The 26,850-nt window shown below is 36.6% G+C and overlaps 2 protein-coding genes across 8 annotated transcripts in view; both read right to left on the bottom strand.

Moving 5' to 3' along the window:
- Nucleotides 1–302: 302 nt before the first annotated feature.
- LOC110205539 (large ribosomal subunit protein P1-like) lies at nucleotides 303–3,640 on the bottom strand. Its single transcript, XM_020982202.2, has 4 exons — nucleotides 3,443–3,640; nucleotides 1,672–1,746; nucleotides 1,014–1,134; nucleotides 303–429 (listed from the first exon to the last, which is right to left on the bottom strand). Exons 1-4 carry the CDS (start codon nucleotides 3,509–3,511, stop codon nucleotides 347–349), a joined length of 348 nt encoding a protein of 115 aa, XP_020837861.1. The 5' UTR covers nucleotides 3,512–3,640; the 3' UTR covers nucleotides 303–346.
- Nucleotides 3,439–26,850, bottom strand: part of KIF23 (kinesin family member 23) — a 38,009-nt gene continuing 14,597 nt past the window's right edge. For 3 of the 7 annotated variants that reach the window (XM_020982210.2, XM_020982227.2, XM_020982219.2), the window contains 16 exons: nucleotides 26,220–26,332; nucleotides 25,952–26,073; nucleotides 25,287–25,389; nucleotides 24,480–24,559; nucleotides 24,257–24,376; nucleotides 23,934–24,093; nucleotides 23,496–23,654; nucleotides 19,242–19,399; nucleotides 17,802–17,975; nucleotides 17,309–17,488; nucleotides 16,489–16,800; nucleotides 13,162–13,392; nucleotides 12,061–12,143; nucleotides 11,809–11,887; nucleotides 10,979–11,049; nucleotides 3,439–8,702 (listed from right to left, as the gene is read on the bottom strand). In XM_020982210.2, the coding sequence (XP_020837869.1) occupies nucleotides 8,687–8,702; nucleotides 10,979–11,049; nucleotides 11,809–11,887; nucleotides 12,061–12,143; nucleotides 13,162–13,392; nucleotides 16,489–16,800; nucleotides 17,309–17,488; nucleotides 17,802–17,975; nucleotides 19,242–19,399; nucleotides 23,496–23,654; nucleotides 23,934–24,093; nucleotides 24,257–24,376; nucleotides 24,480–24,559; nucleotides 25,287–25,389; nucleotides 25,952–26,073; nucleotides 26,220–26,332 (2,161 nt within the window). In that variant the 3' untranslated portion in view covers nucleotides 3,439–8,686. Of the gene's footprint in view, nucleotides 8,703–10,978; nucleotides 11,050–11,808; nucleotides 11,888–12,060; nucleotides 12,144–13,161; nucleotides 14,458–16,488; nucleotides 16,801–17,308; nucleotides 17,489–17,801; nucleotides 17,976–19,241; nucleotides 19,400–23,495; nucleotides 23,655–23,933; nucleotides 24,094–24,256; nucleotides 24,377–24,479; nucleotides 24,560–25,286; nucleotides 25,390–25,951; nucleotides 26,074–26,219; nucleotides 26,333–26,850 lie in introns of those variants that run through there. The other 4 variants (XM_020982252.2, XM_078151225.1, XR_013485348.1 and 1 more) reach the window with 3 other exon arrangements.

The raw sequence follows: 26,850 nt of genomic DNA, 5'->3' as shown, positions 1-26,850 counted from the left end.
GCCAAAATACTATCATCCCCTCTCTGGACCAAGGTCCAAGTGGAATAAGTCCAGGACACCCTACACCCGGAGCAGAGAAAAGCAGCTGCTAAATGCCCAGAAAACCAAGTTCTTGGCAAAGTCATTGTCAAAGGTTCAAAGCAAGAACTAGATATTCTTTTTATCAACAGAAACTAAAACTTTATAAAAATAGTAAACAAATGCTTTTTCATTCACATCCAGCACTGTCTACCTCTCCTGCATGAGAACAATTATGTACTACTCATTGCTGAGATCACTTAAAAATTAGCAAAATAACTACATTTTTAGTTGAGTTAAGCATTTTATTTAATGTTACAAAAAATATTTAGTCAAACAGACCAAAGCCCATGTCATCATCAGACTCCTCGGATTCTTCTTTTTTTGCTTCCTCTTTCTTCTTCTCCTCAGCTAAAAAGGGATAAGAATCAAAATTATACATTTGAAAACTGAATAGACTAAGTAGGAAAAATAGCCATAAAATTAAGTGAATTTCCAAATAATGCTGAATTCTGCTCTATATTATAGCCTTAGAAACAAAAACAATTTCACATTCCCAAAGCCTAACTTCAAAGCTAAAGTCTGCTACTGCAAAGTTTTTAAAAAAAAATAGCTCTATTTAGCTTTTGTTAAATATACCCAATGGGTTTGCACATTTGTTGCTATTAAACCAAAGTGTTTGCCACTGCAATACTAAAGTAGTCTAGATCTTAGGCAAGACATTCCACAAAGGCTAACAGTCAAATAACATAAGTTATTTCCTCTGGGATAATGAATAAGGAACAGCCTGTTCGACTGATTCCATGAACTCCAGGGTTGGGTAAGCTGTGGCCTCAAGGCCACATGTGGCCCTCTAGGTCCTTAAGTGTGGCCCCTTGACTGAATCCAAATTTCACACAATTCCTTTTATTAAGTCACAGGATCCCCACCCCTGAACAAATCTATTAACTAGCCTATGATCTAACCCAGTTTTTCAAGCAAAAAAGAATACTTACCTGGGGCAGCTGTGCTAGCAGGAGCTGCCCCTCCAGCAGGGGCAGCACCACCAGCTGCTGGGGCAGGTCCACCCACTCCAACATTGCAGATGAGACTTGCAATGTTGACATTGGACAGGGCCTGTAACCAACATACCATTATCAAATACTAAGTCAGTTAAATTTTCACCCTAACCCAAAACAGTCAAGTTATAATTAACATCCCACGTTAGAGATAAATAATCTGCACAGCTCGTTTGATGATATTCAATGTCATGATGAAACCCAGTCTTGAATCCTGAGCCATAAGAGGAGGTTTGCTTCTACGCTTTAATATTCCTATCAATATTTGATACTGGAAGGTACTTTGGAGGTCATCTAGTCTTAGCCCCCTCATTTTATACCTGAGAGAAATGAAACTTAGAAATTAATGCCCAATCTAATTCCTTTTGTATAATTTTAGGTGTTTTGGTACTCTCAACCACTCTACAAAATCAGTACTGCAAGTCGTGTTATCTCTATTATCCAGAGGAAGTAACTGAGGCTCAAAGACACACAATGACTTGCTCATGGTCACAGAACTAGTAGATGAGAGTTCAAACTCAGGTGTTTCAGTCCTTTGGATGCTGCTTTGTGCAACTGTGTTTTTCAATGTCCATACAACCCACAATTGTCTTACCTTTGCAAATAATACTGGCCAGAATGGTTCAACATTTACACCTGCTGCTTTAATGAGGGCATTGATTTTATCCTCCTGCAAAAGATGAAATGCTGTTGAAATTCATATTCTTTCAATAACAATACATACAAACTTCATATAGACTGCTCAGAAGCAACTGAGTATAAAGTAGATTAAAAAACACCACACTGCTGAATAGGACCACAGTTTTATTCACGTACATGTTAGATTTGATTTCAAATATTAACTGATCTCTCAAATTCTCATGTAAAGGAAAATAAATCTACAAGGGATCAGAAACAGTAACTTAATGATAAAATGAAAAAGCCTGAAGTTACCATTACAAATGATGGTGCTAAAATTTTTAAAGAAATTAAGATCTTGCATCCTCTATCCAGAACGGATCTGATTCCATCAGAACTGGTGCTGTTACTTCTCTACTTATGCAGATCAAACTCCTAAACAAATAATCTAAGTTTGGTAGCACCCCATTGCTGTTAAGCTAAAACATAACTGTATACAACAGTTAACAGGTTTACCCACTCTCCCAGATATTCTCTCTAATTTGAATTTTCATGACACTACTCTCTTCTGGGTTAACATCTCACCCATCTGCACTACTTTGGAACTCCTGACTTTTCCACCCACCCCCAGGAAGTTCATTATTAGGAACTCACCATCCACCAAATCCCATCAACCTTGATACCCCACCTATCACCACTCAGTCCCTCAGATGGAAGGGTGGAGCCATGAATTTTCAAACCTCCATTGAAGGAGAGAGCTCAATTCAGAAAACCTCATTTCTCACCTAAATAGTTGGATTACCTTACAGCTGCACCCGCCCCAATTCCAAGAGCACCCTTTCTTTCATCTTTCTAATTATTTCAATTCAGAGGCCTCCCAGGCCTCGTCAACATTTTTCAGAAATTCAGTTTTAAGCTTTAATAAATAACTTCAGGAGTATAAACGCTACAAATATCCAAAATATCATTGGAAAGTTCAACGATTAAATTTATTTTAGTTTTGTGGACGTCAAACTCAACACGTAAACAAAAAAACCCCCAAAACTCTCCTCCCAAATTTCATCACCTTCCCAATTTTTGTAACCTCTTCACATTGTCTTCAGATCTTCTCTGCCTACATAACTCCAATCAGTTTCTAAATCATACCATTTATATCTCCACAATTACTCTCCAGCTCTCTCCGACTGGCTATTAAGTCAGTCGCATTTCAACATAAATGCAAAGCAAAATACACTAAACAAAGTAACTTGTACCTTGCACTCTATTTTTGTCGCGGTTTCTATTAAAACGGGAGGGAAAGCCCTGCAGACTGGCCTTAGAAATGCTGACCATGTAACCCGGCTGGCAAACCAACTGACACTAAGATCAATCCAGCTTCGAAACGCTGCCAGAATCCCCGGTTGGCGGCCGAGCCGAGGGCAGGCAGCAGCCACGTGGTGGAGAGGCTCCCCCTCCCCCAGCGCCAGCGCCAGGAGGCCGGAGGCCGAGGCGGGCCGCGTACTCCAGCCCCAGTTGGACCTGTCCGTCAGGCCGAGCCTTCTGAAGGACAGTACGTGGCAGGGAGTCGCCTCTTCAGGCCGGGCCACGCTGGGTCAAGAGACCGCCGAAAGCGTGGCTTGACCTGGCCCTGCCGTGTCCCAACTTCGGGGCTGTCCCGCCGGGACACACGGCGCGCAGATTTAGGCGGCCGGCGACCCGCGCATGGGAGCGCCGGCCTACGGGCTCCCCCCACCACGTCCAACACTCACCGTGACTGTAACATCGTCGTCGTGAAGAATGAGGGCAGAGTAGATGCAAGCGAGCTCGGAGACGGCCATTTCAGCAGAGGGATGAGGAGAGACTTGTTTGTAGTGGTGCTAGTCGCCGGATGAAGTGAGGAGTCACCCCAACGCGGCCTTAGCTTCCGAAGAAGAACCCAGCACCTTACAGACAACTGAAGAGAAAGATCCGGAGGCCGGCGTGGCGCCTTATATCTGCGCCGTTTGGCCAATCGGCGCGCGCGTTGAGCGGAAGCAGATGGGCGGGGCCACTACCGAGCACGTACACTGCAATTAGATCACTTCGCTTCCGGTTCGTGCTGTGCGTGAGGCGAGATGTACTTTGCTAGGGAAACTTAAGAGTTTAGGGTAAGGTAGTTTGAGCTACCAGGTCCGTGCGTGGAATTCGTGTAGGAAAGCGGGTGAACGTAGCGATGGGGCAACAAGACAGGATGGGCTGCTTTATGAGGCTGTACTGTTCCAAGCTGGCTTAATGCAGTCATTCGAGTTGTTACCAAACCCTTCCTTTTCCCAGCTGTCTGGGAGCCTATCCAATCTTCACACACACCCCGTAGCGAAAAGGCCCCAATACTGTCTCATAGCATAATCACCTTAGTGCAGATGCTGAGGTCAAAAGACTGGACGAATCTCCCTGCATCCTTTCCCCTCAGCTCGCCTACTTACTGTCCTTCCCGCAGCACACATCCCACCACCTGCCTTTGTGAATCTTCCGTGTGGGTGTGTAGACGTGAGATATATATGTGCATTATATTTGTCCCTCACCCCCATTAGAATGTAATCTCCTTAAGAGCAGTTAATTTGCACAGAAATCTAGTACAGAAAAAGCGTTGGATCTAGAGTCTGAAGATGAATCAAATCCTAGCTCTAAGTGACCTTGGACAAATCAATTAATTGGGGGGATTGTTTCCTTAATTGTTGTTTGTCCTTTACTCTTGAAGAGGACATCAGGGAGGTGATGCCATGATGTGCAAGTGAATTGGATTTAAGTGAGGAAGGGCTGTGCAAAGCCACCACCCTCACTTAATCCTCCAGTCATCTGGGTCCTGTGGCCACATAGATCAGGACAACTAGAGATGGCTCCAGATGCAGTTGGAGACCTTGGCTTTTTTAAGCTAAAGTCTTTCCCAGTTTGACTGAGGTAATGCCCTTTCAGTGATTAAGGATAGGTAAGAAATGAGGCAGAGAATGGCCTTTTTTACCTAGGTAAAAAAAGAGGAAGAACCTCAGGGTTTCTGGTGAAAACAGAAGCAACTGGCTGTTTACATTCACTTTGAGCCAGTCAGGTTACAAACAATGACCAGATGGGGCTTGGCCAACTAATGAGAGCCAGAGTGATTTGAGTTTAAGGTATGGGCCTAAAGGAAGAAATCTTGCCTGTAAACCTCAAGAAAACTTTCCAGATTTCAGTGATCAAAATTATAATGGGAGTTGGAGGGAAAGGCGTGAGCTGTGTTACCCCAAGTGGCCAGTTCCAGTACTCAGAAGTGGTAGTTGTTTGTACTTCATTCTCAAAGAGGACCGGTACATCAGGGAAGTGAGACCATGACATGCAAGTGAATTGAATTTAGGCAGCTAAGTGGTCCAGTGGATAGAGTGCCAGACCTGGAGTCCTGAAGACTAGAGTTCAAATCTCGCCTCAGACACTTACTAGCTGTGTGACCCTGGGCAAATCATTAATTCTGTTTGCTTCAATTTCCCCATCTGTAAAATGAGCTGGAGAAGGAAATGGGCCAAGAAGACCTCAAATGGGGTCACAAAGAGTCAGACACAACTGAAAAAAAATGACTGAATAGTTGTGACTGACCAAGTAAACAAAGAAAGCTGCTAGAGAAAGTGGCTCTGGGTGTGGGCTCTGGGACCACAGCACTTAAGGGATTCTGCTTAGAGAGACAGAGTGGCATGGTAGAAAGAATTCTGGCCTCAAAGTCAGAAGGCCTTGGGTTCTCTGTGTGGGAATCCCAGCTCTGCAGTTAAAGGCACTCCTCTCAACCTGTTTTCCTCATCTGACCTACTTCCCTGGGTTATTATCAGGATCAAATAAGAAAAACTATGTAAAGCCCTTGGCATGCCTGAAAATGCTAGAGATGCCAGCTGTTATAAAACAGGTTTAAGACTAGATGACCGCTTAAGTTCCGTTGCAGTTCCACTGCTACAATCCTATAATCTGAACATGTATGCCTATGATAAAATGTATGCTCCTATCTCTATATCTCCAGTACCTAGCTAGGCATACTGCTTGACACTTTTGGACAGGATCTGTGATTTCATCCACATAGGGATTGCCCCATGAAGAAACTCCCTCTAAAATTCAGATCACTTATTTGCTCTGCAACAGTCATAAAACTGCTATAGACACAAAAATACTAAGGGACTTGCCTCCATCACATGTGTACTGTCAAAGGGAGGTGAACTTAAATCTTTCAGCAGCAACTTTCAGGTGGTTGATTAAAATGCAAGGCTCAAAGAGCAATTGTTGGGGGGTAGGGTGAGGAAATTACAAAGCTCAGAGTGCAAAAGCAATTGAGGCAGCTGAACGCTACCCCCCCCCCAAATTTTGTTTTACTTCTCTTTGCTGGAGTACTTTCTTTCAATAAATGTCCCCATTTTCTTAGAAAGCTAGTTTATTTGATTCAAGAAATTATTATGCACACTGAATTACAAGTGTTTGGATTATCCGTGGAAAAACCATTGCTAATGTAATAGCCACTTATTTCACGGCTCTAGTCACTTCCTGTCTTCTAACCAGGATTAACTTAAAACTTATTTGCATTCTTTTATCATCAGCCTGGAACAAACAAGAAAAAGGCAGAAATAAGACTTTTGGATTATGAGTACCACAACTATTCTCAGATGGTATCACTAACCCAAGAGCTAGTTGTAATATGATTTTTGTCAGACTCCATCCACTAAAATATAGTCCAAGATTAGGACACTTCCGGTGCCAATCACAGCTCCAAGTTTCACTTTCTTCATTTATAAAATGGGAAAACTTGCACTACTGCTTCAATATTTCAACTGAAGTGGCCTACTGACACAAAAAGACCAAATATTACCCTTCACAGATGAATAATAATATGACTTGTTGACTTTCCCACACAAAGGATAATGTTAGGCCTTTTGTTGCCCTGGACCACCTTTTCTGCACACTTAACATCCAGGAGCCCTTTCCTGGCCTCTTACCAGAAGAAGGAATGTGAGCCTGCTCTCCTTGAGCCTTTACAAAGTCACAGACAAGCTACCCTCTGCGTCTAACTCAAGAGGTATGACTAGCAGTCAGGTTTAGTACCAAGTTTAATTTGCTATAACAATTAATAGAGTCAATCTTTTCTAAGTTTTAAATTCTGCTGTGAAAATGGAAAAGCAGCAGGAAAGCAGCAGCAGCAAAGAAAACTAGAGGCTTCTTCCAAAAATTCACAAAAACATCCTGTACAGGCAAGTGCAATGCAAATTGAAAGAAGCATTGTGGTGCAAAGGTTACTTATCCCTTTTGGCAACCATCACTCACTGGATGTGTTTCAATGTTACAATGGTAAATCCTATTGATAATTTACATTTCCAAGGTTTACCAAGCATTTCCCTCAAAAAAGCACTCTGAAGCAGGTAGGATCATAAGATGGTACCATTAAATTCTGCATTTTACAAATAAGGAAAAAGAGGATTGCTTCATCATGGATTACCAAAGGTAATAAAATAGGCAGAAATAGCAGTACAAGTGTTATCCCCATCTTACAGATAAAGAAATTGAGGTACAGAGTTAAACAATTTCTAGTAATTTCAAAAACCTTTCTAATAAGCTAAGTGATTTGTCCAGAATCATAACTAGTAAGCATGACCTGGTCTCCTGAGCCCAAGGCCTGTGTTACAATAAATACCACCAATGAAAATTTCTATATAACAAAAATTATCAAGGCCCAAACAAAATTCAATAGGACAAAAATTCCATTATAACAAAATGAATAGTCTCCTTGGTATTTATTAAAACATGATTTTACCCTGATAATCTTCAGGTCAATATAATGAAAAATTTCCTCACATTGAGGGCTATCCAAAAGTAAAATGGGCTATCTCATAAAGCAGTAAATCCCCCAAGACTAAAAGTCTTCTAGGAGAGGAGTCAGATGACTATTTATCAAGGATTGTATAAGGAATTCCTGTTTTAGTATTCAGGATGGATTAAGTATTCTCAGAAGCCCTTCCAGTTCTGAGGAGTGTAAGGGGAGGAAATAAGCATTTAAATAGCAACTACTATGTGCCAGGTCCTGTGCTAAACACTTTACAAATATTATCTCATTTGAGGCCAAGAAATTTATTCCCATGTGTGCTAAAAACCATTTTCAAAGGAAATTAAAATCTATGCAAAGTAAACAGGGTATGTTCTTATTATAAATTTAGAAACACAAGGTGATGCAAAATATATCTTAAATGTATTTGCTAGTTATATTTTTCAAATTGTTCACAAAGATACATTATATATATGTATATATGTTTATTAACCGGTAGTTCCACTTAATAAAATACCCTACAATGTTTTTCTAATTTATATAATACAGTTGCAATATAAAACAAAAAAATGTCTTTTCATATCATACACTTCGTATTTTTAGTGCTTTTTATCCTAAGTCATTTGTCAGACGCCAGAAAATTGATATGCATATAGAATATGAAATTCAACACAACTCACTTTCCAATATGAATTCTGATAAGATAATCACTGAATTCACTTTGTTATGAAAGTTTGTATGTCAGCGAAACATGTCTAAAGTGCATTTTTGTAGCTAAATAAATAGCAGCATGTGTTTTATTTTTCAACCTAAAAATCATGAGACCTAAGTTGGAAAAAATCATTCTATAAAAGAACACATGAGCCAAATACACCTCCCTCTTTCCCCGAGGCAAAGCCTTGCATGATTATCTATAAGAGTATACAGAAAATATACACAAAATAGCATAATCAAAAGGTAATATACAAACAAGGAAAGAGTTTTCTTTCTGAAATTCATAAGTGTAGCAGGATGTATGGAGAATTTGAATAGCTGTCTTTAGAGATAAGGGGGAAAGCGTTGCTCTCTTTGCCAGTGTATAGCATAGCCAACAGCTATGAGGTATGCAATGTTAAATAAAGCAAGTTTTTGTTTTTACAAAATAGCACAGATGTTTGATTCAAAAGAAATCAATAACATGAAAAAAAATCCTTTATCACAAGAGAAGCTCAATTCATGGCTTTCTGCGCCTGAAAAATAAGAGCAACATTAGTTTGAATGTCATTATACAATATGAACTACTAAGTTTTTTGTAAAAAAAAAAAAAGCACTGACATAATCATACCAATATATTTAGGTAGAAGGATGTTTTAATACCTCTTTCTATCGTACCAGAACTTTTACACTTGATGAAATATACAACATTTATGAATACCCCTACCCCATTACTGCACTAAGGAAGCAGTGCTTCCTCAATGCTCATTTCATGGCACTTAAAAGTTTCTACATTGGCCACAACAGACTGTCAGAAGAGGAAGAGGACTGGAGACGAAACTCTGAAAAGGTGTTTAATTACAATAATGGAAAAAGAATAGCAAAAAGGAAACCCTGGTAGAGGGTAGGTCTCAGATTAGATGTAGAGTACCTGAAATTTCATGAGTTAATAAGGGCAAAAATACCTGGACAGGAATGTACTTAGGCTACTCTCAGTATATTTCAGGCACTCTAGTAACTGGCCAAGCCTGCCTTGTCACAACACATTGCTAATATATATTTTGAGCATTGCTATCTCCCAATATATTAGCTGAGAAACACCATAACAAAGCGCTCATTTATGTCAAGAACTAGAAGACAGAAAAAAAGAAAAGCAATTATGACTTTTTTGTCTAATACGCCTTAAATAATATGCTGTAGCTGCATTAGCATTTTAGGGAAAAGCTACTGTTTCAGGAGAGAGAGATAGTACAGAGGGGAGAGGGAAGAAGGGAGAGGGGAGAAAGATCTCAATGTATATAAATATATATTCTTAATCTAGATATAAATAAAAATATAGCTGTATCTCAATCTAGATAAGTTTGAGATGTATATACACACATACCATGTCATACCAAATAATAATATGTTTTAGCATATTATAGTGGAAGTCCAAATCATAGGATTAAAGGCTGTTAGGATGAAATTTTTAATGCTGCAATTAAATTATATGGTGGTATCTTAATGAAGTGGAAAGACCACTGGATTAGGAAAACTAAAGAAACCTAACTCCTAATCCAGAGCAACAACTACTGACAGACCTTAGCCATGTCACTTTTCTTTGAGTCTGTTTCCTTCAAGGTAAAATAGGGATAATGATACCTAACCTATCTAGTTGACAGGTTCTTGTGAAAATTATTTGCCAAATTCAACACTGTTAATTCCCATCTCATTCTTCCCTCTAGAAATAAACTCTTTCCTTAGCTTTCCTGACACTACAGTCATAGTTCTCTGCTGACTTCCCTGTACTACTCAGGCTCTTTTTGACTTCTCATCCTCTTCTTGCCCTCTACACAGGGGCATCACCAAAGGGTCTGTCTTTTGTCTTTTCCTCTTTTTCCTTTCTCTCTTAATGATCTGATTCATCCCAATAACTTCAATTATCACCATTATACCAGAAATCATCATTTCTGGTAATCTTCAGGGTGACCTCTGGCCAGAGTTCTAGACCCAGGACTAGTATAGAGCCTGAAACTCCTAGTACAGTGATCTTTCCACCAGCCCATGGTTATCAGGGAACTTTAGTATAACGTTTACAAATTCACTTCTAAGCTGAAGAACTATGTACCATAAGTAAAATAATAGTCTTAACCTTTATTACATTAAACACTATCTAGCCTATTTCACTCACAATCACATACTATGCAGGGTGTCCCATATAAATGAAAGCATTTTTATTCTTGCATATTTCTATTCTTTTAATAAATCCTGAAATAAAAAATATGTATTCATATTTATTTCATGCAGTTCCATTTATATAGAACACCCTGTATTTTAACAACTAATAATAAGTTTCCCCAATTAACACAGTACTGCAGCAATAATATTAACATATTAACAAAATTTCACTATAAAATTTTAAAACCCTGCTACAATATTATTCAGCTGCCTGGCCATTAGTAATTTGTTCCTATGGAACCTGTTGTTTAGTTGTGTCTTACTCTATGTGATCCCTTTTGGGGTTTTCTCAACAAAGATACTAAAATGGTTTGCCATTTCCTTCTCTAGCTCATTTGACAGATAAGGAAAGTGAGGCAAACAGGGTTCACTGACTTGCCCAGGGTCACACAGCTAGTAAGTGTTTGAGGCCAGATTTGAACTCAGGAAGATGAGTCTTCCTGACTCTAGGTCTGGCACTCTATCCAGTGTGTCACCTAGCTGCCCTCCTATAGAACTAACCAGCCCCAAAACACAATTTTACCTAAAATTTTGCTTTTGAAAGACCAAATAACAAAGTCATGGAGCTTGTCAATAAAATTGTAAAATAACTTACTTAGGTTGTGCATGATGCTGATATCCAGGTCCAAGTTGGGATCCTGCCCTCATTTCCAGAGCTACAGAACACTAATATGAAAAATGAGAGAAGTTAAAAGTCAAAAGTTTCCACTAGTCACAGATATCACAAATAACTGGAATTGGGCATAATTACCTCTTGGTCACTTCCAAGCAATAAGACGACACTTTGTCAAGAGGCAGCCCCACAAGAATTATTTGCAATTTAATTTTGATACAGCCACAGAATTTAAGAGTGGTAAAGAACAGTTCTTAAAGATCAACACTCTCATTTTACAGAAAAAGAAACTGAGACCCAAAGAAGTTAAACAATTTACCTAAGGCAAATAGAACTATAAAACACAGGGCTCCTCATTACCAGATCTAGCACTTTTTCTATCACATTCTGCCCAAAGCAATTCATTTACATATCCACTCTTGGGGTTGGGTCACTTTGGAAAAGACTATTATTTCTCTTAGATTCTCCTTATCCAGAGCGACCTCTTTTTATTCCCAATTCTATAAGCCCATCCTAGTGTCCTGTGTATGGAATACAGCATCTATACAAGGTCTGATGAAATTCATTTAAAATAAGAGGGAAATATAAAATATTCTTTTAAGTTTGAACGTAATATCTACTTTGTACAAACTGCACAGGAGGCATGCTATCACACTTAATTAGAACAGAAGGCTGCACAATTTAAGATCAGAAGCTTCCAATTACATTTGTTTGTTCTTTTCTTATTAAATAATTTTCCTTGCTATCTTTTGATTTACAATGCCAAAAGCATTATTAAAATATTTCCGTATTGATTATTTCTTGAAGCTTACCCGAGTTTCCACATCTGTCCATTCAGACTCTGTAGCAACTTCTTGTGTCGGAGCACATGTAGAAGATCTTCGTTTCCGACTGCAAAGGAAAAATATAGAATAAAAATGAATGGCAAGAATCACTGTAAACATCTCAAAATAACAGATTAGAAAATAAACGTCCCTATAACTTCATAAAATTATCTGACAATATGTTCCATCCTTATAAGAAAAGAGCACTTCTTCCGAGTAGCATCTCTGGTGACCACTCACCCAGTTGGTGATTCTTGCTTTAAAGTCTCAACATCTGTGAATTGCACAGACTGCCCACCACCTCTCGTTTTAAAAACATCACCCTGAAACAAAGAAAAAAAGATGAGTATTACAAACTGATACACGGAATTGGCAAACTCACACTTGCGACATTTCCAGTCACCCCTTTTCAGTGTGGTCCTATTTCATTCAAACTCATATCCACAAGACAAAATCATATCCAGAGTACCCACAAATCCAAAGATTTCAAGCTACTTGAGTGACTATTTGAGGTACTTCGACCTAAGGTGCTGAGCTCACTCTTCACAATTTCCCCCTCAAATCCTATCATACATTATGCTGAGGTTCACTTAATCTACAATTAATTCAGAAGCCAAACAGTACTAAGGAGCAGCATAACTTTTTAGGGTTTCAGGTCTAAATACCATTTTACTTTATTCTTTAGATGTGATCACCGTATTAAATTATATTACAGCTGAATTTATAGCTGCAACTAAATTGTGAATCATCCTAATAGTTAACCCTTTTTTCTTCATTGATTACCTATATGTCTTCAACAACCAAAGAAAAACTCTTCCAAAATTACAGAGACATTTTGGACCAGCGACTCTGAAAGGCCCAAAACAGCAACCCAAAAAAAGAAAAATCTCAAAACTTGATTTGAATATTTGAAAAAATAAGTGGATATGTAAAAAATAAATTTCTTGACGTGCCTTCTAACTTAAATTTGCAGAATAAATAAACAGGCAAGTTTTTTCTGTTGTGGTAGTTTTCCCTCTAAAAGTGGAAACCAAAATCAAATAGCAGCAATTGAAGTGCAAATTAAAACTTAAAGAAACAACATTCCACGCCTGACTGAGGACTGGTTGACTAAGTCAACCTAGAGGACAGACCCAGTACTTACTTGCAATCTACCCAGCTGGGTCAGTATTTTTGCTTTGACATGCATCAGCAAAACCAGTACAACAAAGTAAAATGCTTCCCTTGTGTTTAGATCACACTGACTTATATGTGTCAAAGCAATAGTAGGAAAAAGTAGGGGAGAGAGATGCAACCATTTTTAAAAAATAATTCTTCCCCCTGTGTAAATTCATTCTTTACCTTAATTAGTTTAGTTTCAATCTCCCCATCGGAGGCTAGTTCCTGGTGGGTCAGCATGTACTTCTCACACTTAGCTAGTGCCTTTTCATTTGCAACAGCTACTGTGATGGCATGGGGGACATGTGGCTGCATGACTGTTTCAGTTTGCACATTAGAGGCAGGTTTATGATCTACCCATCTGTCCCCTGCAGAGCGTGATCGTCTGTGTCGGAGACGAATTGGTGGTGCATTCTGATCAGATTAAAAGAGGAATCAAGAAACAAGCATAACCCAGAATTAATTTCATTAAGGGTATTATTAGAAGTGCAGCAGGCTAGGTTATAGTAACTGAAAACACAACATCAAGATCAAAACTCAAAATCATTTGAAAGCCAAAAGTGCTCTTCAACTAATTTTAAATGTTTTCTTTGCATTTAAATTAAATAACTAAACAAATTATTATAAGACATTCTATCAGTGAACTTCAATTTCAGCAGTCAAATAAGAGAAAGAATTCTGGGTAATATTGCTAGGCTTTTCTTCATTCCGAAGGCCTCATTTGCCATTTTGATATTAGCATTTTATCCTGCATACTAGCATACTTCGAGTCATACACACAATTTATAAAAAAATTTCTCTAAGCAAAAGGGGCAAAGAAACTCTCTATGCAAGCCCTAAAATTTAGGAAGTTTAAAAAAAAGAATAATTAATACAATAAAACAATTACATTCAAATTGAATGTAACAAGTTTGAATAGTTTTGGTCAAAGCTCAAATTTTAGAACAAAAAATAAGATAAAATGTCTTGCCTAGACATACTAAATGACTTTTCTCTGTACAATAATCCATTTATTCCAAATCAAATATAAAAATTACTTCATAAATTCCCAAGAAGGAACATGATTAATATAGATGTCAACAGGCTATATCATCACTATCATATATACGATCTCTCTCACTCACTTCTGAATTCTCAAGTCATTTGGATCTAGCAAGGACTGATCAAGTATGCTCTCCACAGAAAGAATGTAATTTATGTTTTAGGAATTTAAATGTTTTCAGTATATTTTCAAGTTCACCTGTGTCCATTCAGTCAACAATATTACAGAGATCTTAAAATTCCTAAACAACACATCTTGATGTAATCTGGCTCAATACAATTCACCCTGACTGGGCAGCTAGGTGGTGCAGTGGATAGAGTGCCAGGAAGACTCATCTTCCTGAGTTCAAATTTGGCCCCAGATACTTACACTAGCTGTGTGATCCTGGGCAAGTCACTTAACCCTCTTTGCTTCAGTTCGTTCATCTATAAAATGAGCTGGAGAAGGAAATGGCAAACCATTCCAGTATCTTTGTCAAGAAAACCGCCAATGGGGTCACAAGGAATCAAACATAACTGAAACGACTGAACAATTCACCTTACTATGGTTCCCAAATTAGAAAAAGCACTCTTGTCTTATTACAAGATTTTACTTCTATAAGATTCATGCCACAACAAAAGCTAGACCTAAAACTCATTTCTAGCAGTAAGAAAATAATTTATCATCTACTAGGTGACAAAGACAAAGCTGTCTTTGCATGGCTACTTCTTAGATGAGTCACCAAAAACAGTAACACGTAAAAGAGATCCATCCTTCTCAAAAACATTAACCTGGAGAGTTTTAAAGATTGTTCCTTTATACTTCCAGCTATAACAGAAAACAAAAACCAAGTCCTAAATAAATTATAACGGATAGGCAAACTAGAGCTTCTACCTTCCCCTTCCCCTTCCCCTTCTCAGAGCTTGAGGAAAGTCACTGAAAGAGAAATGAGCATCCAATATTCAGCTAAAAAAAAAAAACCACCCATGAAGAAATAACTAAAATATTATAATGGAGGTTATACATAATAATGGAATGAATGTTCACATTATCTAGGAAAGTCGGGGGAAATAGTTTCCAGAAAAATTCAGCAAATGAATATATTCCTAAATAGCTTGTGGGGACAATAGCCTTTACAATCTACTTTATATCAGGTAGTTAGAAAACGAATGTGCTTTATCCTCACAACCCAAATATAAATTCATTCGACTTGAAGATGTCTAAAAAACCCAGATCCACATGAGAGCTTTATATTAACTATTCTGCTGCACTTCTAAATTTTTAAGATTCTGGTTTCAGTAATGAAAATATAAAGATTCACCATATCCTCTTAAATATCTTCCAGCCAAAAAAGAGTTTCAATAGACTACAAATTATTTACAAATACTGAGCAGCCACAATCAAGGCCATGCAAATAGCTTTAGAATTTTATAAGTATTGATCAGAAAGAGACCATACACCAACCTTTGCTACAAAAAAAAGGATTAAAGCAAAATTTGTAAAAACAAATGTTCTCAATATATTGAGAAATCAATTGCTTCTTAACACATTATTTTTTTAAAAGAACAAAAACCTAAAATTTCTACCATCCCTTAACACAGGGGAGTCTAGAATAACTACCAAATAAACTAAGATTTTACTAATTTAAATAAATAACATTAAATAAGTAAATGTAGAATAAATTCATTTCAATTAAAAAGAAAATTATTTGCCTTAATCCTTGTTATGAGCAAAAAGTATAAAAAAACCTGCACCACTCTCATGCGCACAATGTATGGTAAATTTTTTAGGACAAATTATGATAAATTAGAATTAACCTATTGGCATTCAAATTGTAATACCAACCAATACAATCCTATAATCTTTGGTAAAGTGATTTTTGTCTTTAAGGGTGAGAGGAGATGGGGGGCTGGGAAGGCAAATAGAGAATACTGTACATGAAGAAGAAAACTTAACATTGAAACTTTGTTCTCAACATTTTTAGTCACAGTTTGTGTGATGGTCATTAGATCACTTTACCATAATAATTCAAAAGTCTAGGACACCAAAATGAACAATGGTCATAAGAGTGCTGATGCCTAAGATGTCCAAACTGAGGAAAGTATTTCTTTAGGCTTGATGGAGTATCATAATTTTAAGGTAATATGAATAAGTAGCATTGAAATTAAAAGCAGAGAGATTTGACTTTATTTACATTGTTAAAATTCTATGCTTAACCAATGATCTTCTAAATCAGGGGTTCTTAACCTGAAGTCCATAAACTTGGATGACAAAAAAATTATATCTTTATCCCAATATATTTCTTTTGTAATCTTACATATTTTATTTTGTTCATTTGCAAAGATTATTCTGAGACCCCTTGTCCATAGGCTTCACCAGATTTACAAAGGGGTCCATGACATGAAAAAAAGGTTAAGAACCCCTGTTCTAAATCAACTTAAAAGAAAAAAAGAACTACAGCTACAATACTTTAAAATATTGGCACTAACCCTGCAGCACTGCTCCTCTTCTATCGCTATCTCATTTTTATAAGAGGGAACCACCTCCCTGCCTCCAGGCCAGTATATCCCTTGCCTTCTGTCTGATACGATACAACTTTTATTTTGTCCTGGCTCCTGTTGCCTATGCCTTGCGAGAGATGTGACATTGACAGGTGTGTTGTACGGAGGAATTTTCTGCTCCCATTCCGAAATACAGGAAGCTACAGAAATACTGCTGCAAGAATTAGAGCGCCTATGAAGCTGTGGCTGGCTCATGAGTTGTTGGCCGTTGGAAATCTGAGCAATATAGTTAGTAGAGAGCTAAAAAAATTGAAGAAAAATTAATGAGCAACAGAATGGACTGAAATTCAATGAACTAACAATTACTGTAATATTACTCTATACATTTTCTACATGTACTACTTAATGTTAATGTCTTGGTACACTTATTTATTTCTAATTTTTAAAGAAAAACTTGAGAGGCTAAGTGGCACAGTAAAAAGCCAGCCTTAGAATAAGGCACAACTACCTTAGACATATACTAGCAATGTGACCACAGAAAAGTCACTTAATCTTTCAGTGTTCCATAAGTTAAAGATAAATCGTCAATCTATATCAATGGAGGGATTTTCCCACAAGGGGAGCTCCCTCAGAGTATGAGGGATCCAAAAGAAAAAAATTATAATTTGGGAAAGTTAGTAGATTATACCTTAAGGGAGGGAAGTAGAAAAATAAATAACATAACATATTTTAATAGAAAATAAATCAAACAACATAATTATAAATTATGCTCTTTGGTATTTGTTATTATCAAACACCAATAACCTACAGGTATTGGAGATGGAGAAACTGATCTCTGAGAAATCTTTTCTCTATCTCGTTCCCGTGATGGTCTCTCTGGTTTATCATTCTTTGGTTCGGTAACAATAGCCTTGAGTTGCTTCAGTTTCTCATCTTTGACCCAGAGTTTGTTCTGCATCTCTAGCTGTTTGGCAGCCACACGACGCTCCTAAAGATTAGCAACATAAATTTATATTCAGATTTAATAATGCCAAAAATTAAACTGCTATTCAGTCAGTCTCCTAAAAGTGACTTTTCCCCGTTCCTTCTCTGCAATTAACTATACCTAGCTGACATCCTGTCATAATTTGTTAATAACTTCATGTGTTTTGTAGTAGCGGGGAGATAAGGAAAAGATTGATTTAGTTGTGAATACTACTGTTATCTGGACCTAACTCTATCCAAATGTAACATAATTTAAAACAGAAAAATTATCTGCAATCTCAATTTATCAAACGTTGAGAATGAAGCCTCCTACGCACACATTCTTTCTCCCACTTCATGGTAGTCTCAGTCACCATGCCTTGCAGCCGGGCCTCCAGCCTGCGTTTGTCAGAAAACTGACGCTGAAGTTTTTGGCTTTGGTTTTCAAGTTCCTGTTGCAGATTGCGCTTATCTTCCTCATAGATTGTAGTAGTTTTCTCTAAAATCTCAATCTGGAAAGGCAAATTATTATTCTTCAATATGTTTGGAATACAAACAATTTATGTAGCCAAAAACTAAGCTCTTCCTCCCCGATTTGCTCCAAGGAAAACTAACAGAAAAGTTACTTTTCCTTTAAACATTAATTTTACAGGCTCATTGTATACTTCCAGATCTGAAAATGAGAACATCAATCAAATCATTCCCCCTTAGTCAAGCTGTTTGCTTTTAGGAGAGAATTGCTTGTTCCCTAAGCCAAAAGCCCACATTGATAACTTTGGAAGCTACTCTCAGAATGGGTACAGAAATGCATTAGTAAGGTAGAGCTCTTCTCCCTGAGGCATGAAGTAGAACTAGGAACATGCATAAGACTTGAAGAAGAAAATACACCTTTGAGGCTGGCTCACAAGCAAGAGAACTGAGGAATAGTTGTTTTACAAGATGAATATAATAGCTACTGGCTTTCTATATTCCTTTGGGAGTCCTGTTGTTGATTCAAAATGTTAACTGTATAAAAAATAATAGCACCTCGCTTACGAAACCCATAAAGGTTTGAAAAGAGTTTTGCTCAAAACCAGATCCTAAGTGAAGCAGCTCAAGTATTATCCTCCTTTTACAGATAAGGAAACTAATGCTAGAAGACCCTCACCCATCATCAGACTGCTGATAAGTACCAGTCAGTAATTGGATCCAAGTCTTGGAATTCTAAGACCAATGCTCTTTCAACTCTACTGAGATGCCTCTGCTCTCCCTGTAAGTTATTTCTCTATTTTATGTTTTCTCTATTTCTCTTCCTCTTCATATGAAGAGAGACATGAGAAGATAATATCTATAGGATCACAGGATTTAGAGCTAGAAAAGAGTTCCTCATTTAGGAATTAGCTTCATCCATATACTAACCACTGTTTCTAATATGTCTATAATCGTAGTACCTCACAGACCTATCCTGGAAATTAATAAGACCTAGGTTTCAGTCCTATCTCTAATACATACACAATGGCTGTATAGCTGGGGGCAAATCATTTAATCTCTTGGCACCTCCAGGCAATTCTCTAAAACACAATAATAATTGCAGAACAGTTGCGAATCTGCATTGGTTGAGGTCTCTCACCAAAATTCCCTATGCCAATGAAATGACAGGTCCATAAACCTCCTCACTCCCACTCCCACCCTCACCCCACCCTAAACCTCTAACACCTCTAAAGTAACCCAATAACAAACCTTATATTCCAAAGTTTTAGTTTTACCTCTAACACCTCTAAAGTAACCCAATAACAAACCTTATATTCCAAAGTTTTAGTTTTCTTTTCCAGTCGTTCTATTTCAGCTTTCTGCCCTGAGATCACTTTTTCCTTTTCATTTAGTTTTCCTTGAATATAATTTTCCTTATTTAAAACAGCATTATCAAAGTCTTGCAGCATGGCTCTAAAAGCAATCACTGTAACAGAAAAGTTACAAGAGTAATTTTTATTCCAAAGCCCAAATGTTTCAACTTTGTTCAATGAAGACTGTGAATATACTTGCCATTAAACAAATATTATCTCTAACTATAGCTGATAAACTAATATTATTATTAAAAATTCAGGCCGAAATTCAATCAGAAGGATTGAGATTTTAAATTACAATATGCTTCAAAAATGCAAACTTTGAAAGTCATGATACCTAGAATTATCATAGACTTTCAATGCAAAAATTATTTCTAGATCTAATTTCTCTAAAGTTTATCATAATCAAACCTTCCTCATTTTGAGTAATTCATTGGCTCCAGAACATCACTCAGAGCCAGATTTCAAGATCCCTCGCAAGTAACAAAAGAAAAGAATACAAATAGTATTGACACTACAACTTTTGTTTCTCTGGGGCCTTCTTCTAAAATGCTAGTGTGTCTTTGCAGATGACATGACAAACTTAGGGAACTCTAGAGAATCAATTAAAAAATCATTTGAAATAATTAACAACTTTAGCAAAGTTGCAGGATATAAGATAAACCCATATAAATCATCATTTCTTTATACAACCAACAAAGCCTGTAGCAAGAGATAGAAAGAGAAATTCCATTTAAAATAACTGTAAACAATATAAAATACTTGAGTCTATCTGCCAAGACAAACCCAGGAACTATCTGAACACAACTACAAAACACTTTTCACACAATTAAGTCAGATCTAAACAATTAGAAAAATATCAATTACTCATGGGTAGGCCAAGCCAATATAATAAATATGACAATTCTGCCTAAACTAATTTACTTATACGGTGCCACACCAATCAAACTACCAAAACTTATTGGATAGAGCTACAAAAAATAACAACAAAATTTATCTAGGCAAAAAAAAAAGGTAAAGAATATCAAAGGGAATTAATTTTTAAAAAAAAAGGAAAGTAGCCTAGCAATACCAGATCTCAAACTATATTATAAAGTGGTAATCATCAAAACTATCGGGTACTAGCTTAAGAAATACAGTGGTGCATCAGTGGAATAGATTAGCTATACAAGACACAGTAGTCAATAACCATAGTAACCTAGTGTTTGATAAACTCAAAGACCCCAGCCTTTGGGACAAGAACTCACAATTTGACAAAAACTGTTGGGAAAACTGGAAAACTATAGGACACAAACTAGGTATAGACCAGCACTTCAAATCATTTACCAAGATAACGTCAAAATGGATGCATGATTTAGAAATAAAGGGTAATACCATAAACAAATTAGAAGAGCAAGGAATTGTCTACCTGTCAGATCTACAAAGAAAGGAAGAATTCATGACCAAACAAGACATAGAGAGCATTACAAAATGTAAAATAGATCATTTTGATTACATTAAAATAAAAAGCTTTTGTACAAACACCAAGGCAACCAAGATTAGAAGGAAAGCAGAAAAGTGGGAAACAATAGTGTCTCTGATAAAGGCCTCATTTCTCAAATATATAGAGAACTGAGTCAAATTGATAAGAATACAAGCCATTCTCCAATTGATAAATGGTCAAAGGATATGAACAGGCAGTTTTCAGATGAAGAAATCAAAGCTATCTATAAGTATATGAAGAAGTGCTCTAAATTACTTTTGATTAGAGAAATACAAATTAAAACAATTCTGAGGCACCACTTCACATCCATCAGATTGGCTAATATGACAAAAAAGGAAAATGATAAATGTTGGAGAGGATGTGGGAAAACTGGAACACTAATGCATTGTTGGTGGAGTTGTAAAAAGATCCAATCATTGTGGAGAACAATTTGGAACTATGCCCAAAGGGCAACCAAACTGTTCATACCCTTTGATCTAGCCAACACCACTACTAAGCCTATGTCCCAAAGAGATCATTAAAAAAAGGGAAAAGGACTTTTACATGCAAAAGTATTTATAGCAGCTCTTTTGGCTGAACAAGTTGAATGTAATGGAACACTATTGTGCAATAAGAAATGATGAACAGGCAGATTTCAGGAAAACCTGGAAAGACTTGTACAAACTTTTACATGGTGAAATGAACAGAACTGGGAAAACATTGTACACAACTTCAGAAACACTGTGTGATGACCAACTCTGAATGACTCGACACTTCTCAGCAATATGATGATCCAAGACAACAAGGACTCACAAAAGAAAATGCTATCCATATCCAGATAAATAACTGATGAACACTCAATACAGACCGAAGCATATTTCTTTCATTTACTTTATTCTGTTTTGTGTTTTTCCTTTCGATCTGTTTTCTTCTTTCACAACTGTGACTAACATGGGAATACATTTTACAAGACAGCACTTGTATAACATATCAAATTGCCTACCATTTTAGGAAAAGGGGAGGGGAGGGGGGTAGAAGAATTTGGAACTCAAATCTTGTAAAAATGAATTCTACAGGGGCAGCTAGGTGGTGTGGCGCATTGCATAGAGCTCCAGGCTTGGATTCAGGAGGACCTGAAAATGTGACCTCAGACACTTGACACTTAACTAGCTATGCGACCCTGGGCAAGTCACTTAACCTCAACTGCCTCACCAAAAAGAAAAAAAAAATGAATACTAAAAATTGTCTTGACATGTAATCAGGGGAAAATGCTATTAAAAATTTTTTTAATTTAAAAAAAAAGGAAGAAAGAAAAAAAATGGGTCATAGAAATAATGATGTACTACCTAATTAGTTAGTTTCCTGAAGCTGCATAGAATGGGCATGATAAAATTCTAAGAAAGTATCCTTAATATAAATCAATCAATAAAATGCTAGTGTGATTAAATACTGTATCATAATAAATTTTCTTATTTTTTATTTTATTAATTTATTTTGATTTATCAACAATCACTTCCATATGCTTTTGAGTTGAAAATTTTTCTCCCCCTTCCTCCCCCCACCACCCTCCCCAAGACGGTGCACAATCTGTTATAGGCTATACATTTACATTCCTATTAAACATATTTTCACATTAGTGAAGTTGTAAGTAAAAATTAAAACCAATAGGAGGAACCATCAGAAAGAGGAAACAAAATTCAACAGAAGAGAAAAAAAAAGATAGTGATTCAACTTCCATAGTTCTTTCTTTGGACGTGGATAGCATTTTCCATCACTAGGCCTCTGGAGATGTCTTAGATCCTTGTATTGCTGAGAAGGGTTAAGTTTATCAATATTAGTCATCGCACAACGTGGCTGTTATTGTGGACAATGTTCTCTTGGTTCTGCTCACTTCACTCAGCATCAGACCATACAAGTCTTTCCAGGTTTTTCTGAAGTTAGCCTATTCATCATTTCTTATAGCATAACAGCATTCCATTACATTCATATACCAACTTGCTCAGCCATTCCCCAATGGATGGGCATCCTCTCAATTTCCAATTCTTTGCCGCCACAAAAAGAGCTGCTATGAATATTTTTGTACAGGTGGGTCCTTTTCCCATTTGTATGATCTCTTTGGGATGTAGCCTTAGAAGTGCTATTGCTGGGTCAAAGGGTATGCACATCTTTATAGCCCTTTGGGCATAGTTCCAAATTGTTCTCCAAAATGGTTGGATCATTTCACAAACTCCACCAACAATGCATTAGTGTTCCAATTTTCCCACATCTTCTCCAACATTTATCATTTTCCTGTGTTGTCATGTTGGCCAATCTGATAGGTGTGATGTGGTACCTCAGAGTTGTTTTGATTTGCATTTCTCTAATCAATAATGATTTAGAGCATTTTTTCATATGACTATAGATGGCTTTAATTTCTTCCTCTGAGAACTGTCCATATCCTTTGACCATTTATCAATTGGGGAATGGCTTGTATTCTTATAAATTTGTCTTAATTCTCTATATATTTTAGAAATAAGGCCCTTATCAGACAGACTGGTTGTAAAAATTCTTTCCCAATTTTCTACCTTCCTTCTAATCTTAGTTGCATTGGCTTTGTGCAGAATTTTCTTATTCTTGACAGAACATATTTCTAATATCAATGCTAAAGCAAATGATGAACTGCACCTAGGAAAAAATGCCATTCCAGCTAAAGATTATATTTTACTACAAATCTCACATGAGTTACAAAATACTTCAATTGAAATTACCTTGTCTATTTAATTCTTCTGTCATCATTTGTCGAACATGATGGCGTTTTTCTAAGACTTCAATCAACCTTGGAAGTGTCTGTTCATCATTGACATCTAGAATTTCACATGATGTTAAAGGTGGAAAACTCTGCAGAAGTATCTCTGTAACTGATTGTTCTGTATCAATGAATTTAAATAAAACAGTTATACAACCAGCTAATTTCCGAAGGAATTACATCTTCTAGAAAATGAAAACTGTAAAGAGCTCAAAGGATGAAACAACCGAATTTAGGCTGTAGTTCAAATATTTTTTCTAGTGGTTAAGTAAAATATTGACTGATATATCTAGTTAGAATTCCATATCCTTTGTTTTAGTTTAGGAAGAAGAAATGAATGCTAATACATGGACTCAGTAACTTTTGAAGGCATGGATAATAATATAATTACAAATCATACCATCACCAACTGGACCTCCTCGAAGCTCAAGTCGGCGTGTAAGTTCTTCCCTAAAGGCCTGATTTCTGTAACGTCGGCCTGGAGTTAAACCACATATTGCCTTGTCTACTGGCCTTGCTACTTCAACTTCTTGGGTCATTTCTGCAAATCGCATCACTTGCTAGGATATAAAACAAATAAGAAATACAAATATTTGCTGCCTCAGAAATTACTCAATAAAGTAGCATTTTTACAAGAGATTTTCCTAATCAAATAAGAGTTTTAATTTTATGTTTTCCTACAGAGATCCAGAAACTTCTGAAGAATATGTCAATTAAAATTACCAAGCTTTCCTCATAATCTTCAGCCTTTGGATTCACACACACGATCATACGCACTTTGCCTTCCCCATCAAAATAGTTCTTGAATAAATGGGTTAACTTTGAGTCTCGATATGGGACCATCTGTAAATACATTAAATGCCAAACTGATTTGTCTACCAAGTCAAAATAAAGAAACCACATTAGTAAAACTATACAACTACTTGGAAAAAAATCTCTTATTCACCTTGTTAGTCCCATACATTTGGTTTTCTCGAAGGACTTCCATGCATGTTCTTAGTGTCATTAGTGACTGATTAATGTTGCCTAGGGAAAACATATAAATTTCATAGCTCAAACGTACCATGACAGTATAAAACCTCTTACTCCTTTAAACAAAAAAATTAATTAAAGGTTACAAAGCAGAAGATTTTGTTCAACAAAAGGAAGAAATGATGAATAAAAAGAGATATCCAATAGTGGTATAGACCCTCCAATATACTACACAGAGGTTGTATGGCATCTGTAAGGGATACTGCAGAAAAGACTTCTTCCTGAATGGGATGTTAGATTAGCTGATTTCTAAGGTCATTTCTGATTACAAATTCTTTGAGTTTATGAAATAATTTTCAAACAAAACCTGTTATTTATAAAAGCATATGTCCATTTAAAATATCTATTATGATTGAAACTTTCCTGTCTCATTTTTATCATAATCAAAATTTAAACAACTCAAGCCCAACAATTTCCAACCTAATAAATACTACAACAGACATTTATGGTATCCCCCATTATGAAAATTACATATTATTTTACTGAAACTAATTGATTCTGAAAGAGATCAGTGTCTCTGTAGCGAAACTATCAATAAAAAGATATAAGAAGCAAAGAAATAGTGAACTATCAACATTCATTTTTCAGTCTCTTGATATGATCTGACAAGTTGAAAACAGTTATACTTTAACTGAAAATATTTCAACAGAGACACTCTTCTACAACACTGTACTTCTAAAGAATGACATTGCAAATAACGTATTTACTAAACTTAGCTTACCAGCTTCACGTAATCTGTTGCCTTCTGCTTTTGTCCTGTTGGTTCTTTCACTTCCAGCAAGATCAACTAATGACAACTGGCTTAAAGTGATTTGTTCTTTTTCCTGACAGAAAAAGTATGGATTCAAATTTATCAACATTGGTTTATGATGATCTCTGTTTTAAACAGAGACAATAGACCAATAAGCAAGCCATGGAACCTAGTGCCTAGAATGTAATGTATAACAAGAGGCAGAAGGTTAAATATGTATGAAAGTCTATGCTAAAAGCCTACAATCACTATGTAGAACATTTCCAAATTTATAATAAGTTGCATCTGGAAGAGTCACGTTACCTTAATATGCTATGCCTAATCTGATAATAGCACTGAAATAGTCTACACTGACTACACTGTGAGAATGAGTATGCATATCATATTGAATAGCTAGATACACTCCAAAATATCTGAAATGAACATTATTATTTTTCTAATGTTTAAGGGTACTTAAAAGATCTATAAAAGAAAAATTTCCAAGTTAAAGTACTGAGATTTAAAATGAATCAACCCTCAAAAAATATCACCATCTATAAATTCTACAATAAGGCTTATCCTCATAGTTTTAGGGGACCCCAAGGAATGAGGACACTGGAATCATGTAAGAAATGACACCAAAAAAGCACTTTCACCTGCAATACGTTATCTCCATCTGCATCCAATGGAGCCTGAGCTAGTTTAATGATGAACACACTATGTGACCTACTGGATTCACGATTCAATTGAGTATTGGCTATGCGTCTCTTCTTCTGACCTATAACAGAAAAGTCAATCGTTAATTCTGAAATAGGACCTTTAAAGCCTTCATTTCATGCTGTTTCTGCTAAATTAAGAAGTATTTGATGTTTAAGTCTTAATAGCACTTTTAGTAGGGCATTAAGTTCTGGAAATGTTTATTACCTCTCCAGAAAACTTCAAAAGCTTCTTCCGTAGATTTCACTTCTATTTCTGTGCATCCTGCAACATACATGTTGTGATTCTTATCCTCACGCAGCATTTTAGATTGTGGAGGTCTACAATAAAGAAAGTTATGTGAGCCTTTCAATCGTAAGATTTCAAAACTGTTTGTCTAATGGTTAAAATTTATGTCATACAGAGCATGGATAAGAATTTAACTGTATTAGTTATACTTACGACGTCACAGAAAAAAAGATTTGTTCTAACTCACAAGCTACATTTTACACTTAAGTAAACAAACATACAGCCAGGTCACATGCAAAGGCTAAACATCAACATCTAGTACATCTCTAATTTTATAAGCAATAAAGCAGTTAAAGATAAGCTCTGAACTTCACAGCAACAGCAAAAGAAATTCAGGATAGGAATCTCTACCACCCATATGCAGTAAGCAACCTTACAAAAGTGGTCTGCCAAGTAGAAGACTTTTTTTCTAGCATGCCAAAGGTATGGAGGACCAGAAATACTACTTGTGACAAAGATCAGCACACTCTTCCAGTCAAATGGCAGAGAAGGGGGAGAACAGTAACAATTGGCCTGCATGTTTATGAAAGCTGGCCCAGGTGCTATCTCT

This window comes from Phascolarctos cinereus, unplaced genomic scaffold (assembly GCF_003287225.1).
Source record: "Phascolarctos cinereus isolate Bilbo 61053 unplaced genomic scaffold, phaCin_HiC Scaffold_3;HRSCAF=262, whole genome shotgun sequence".
NCBI classification, from domain to species: domain Eukaryota; kingdom Metazoa; phylum Chordata; class Mammalia; order Diprotodontia; family Phascolarctidae; genus Phascolarctos; species Phascolarctos cinereus.
The sequence above is the reverse complement of the archived record's forward strand: the minus strand, read 5'-3'. Positions and strand labels throughout refer to the sequence as shown.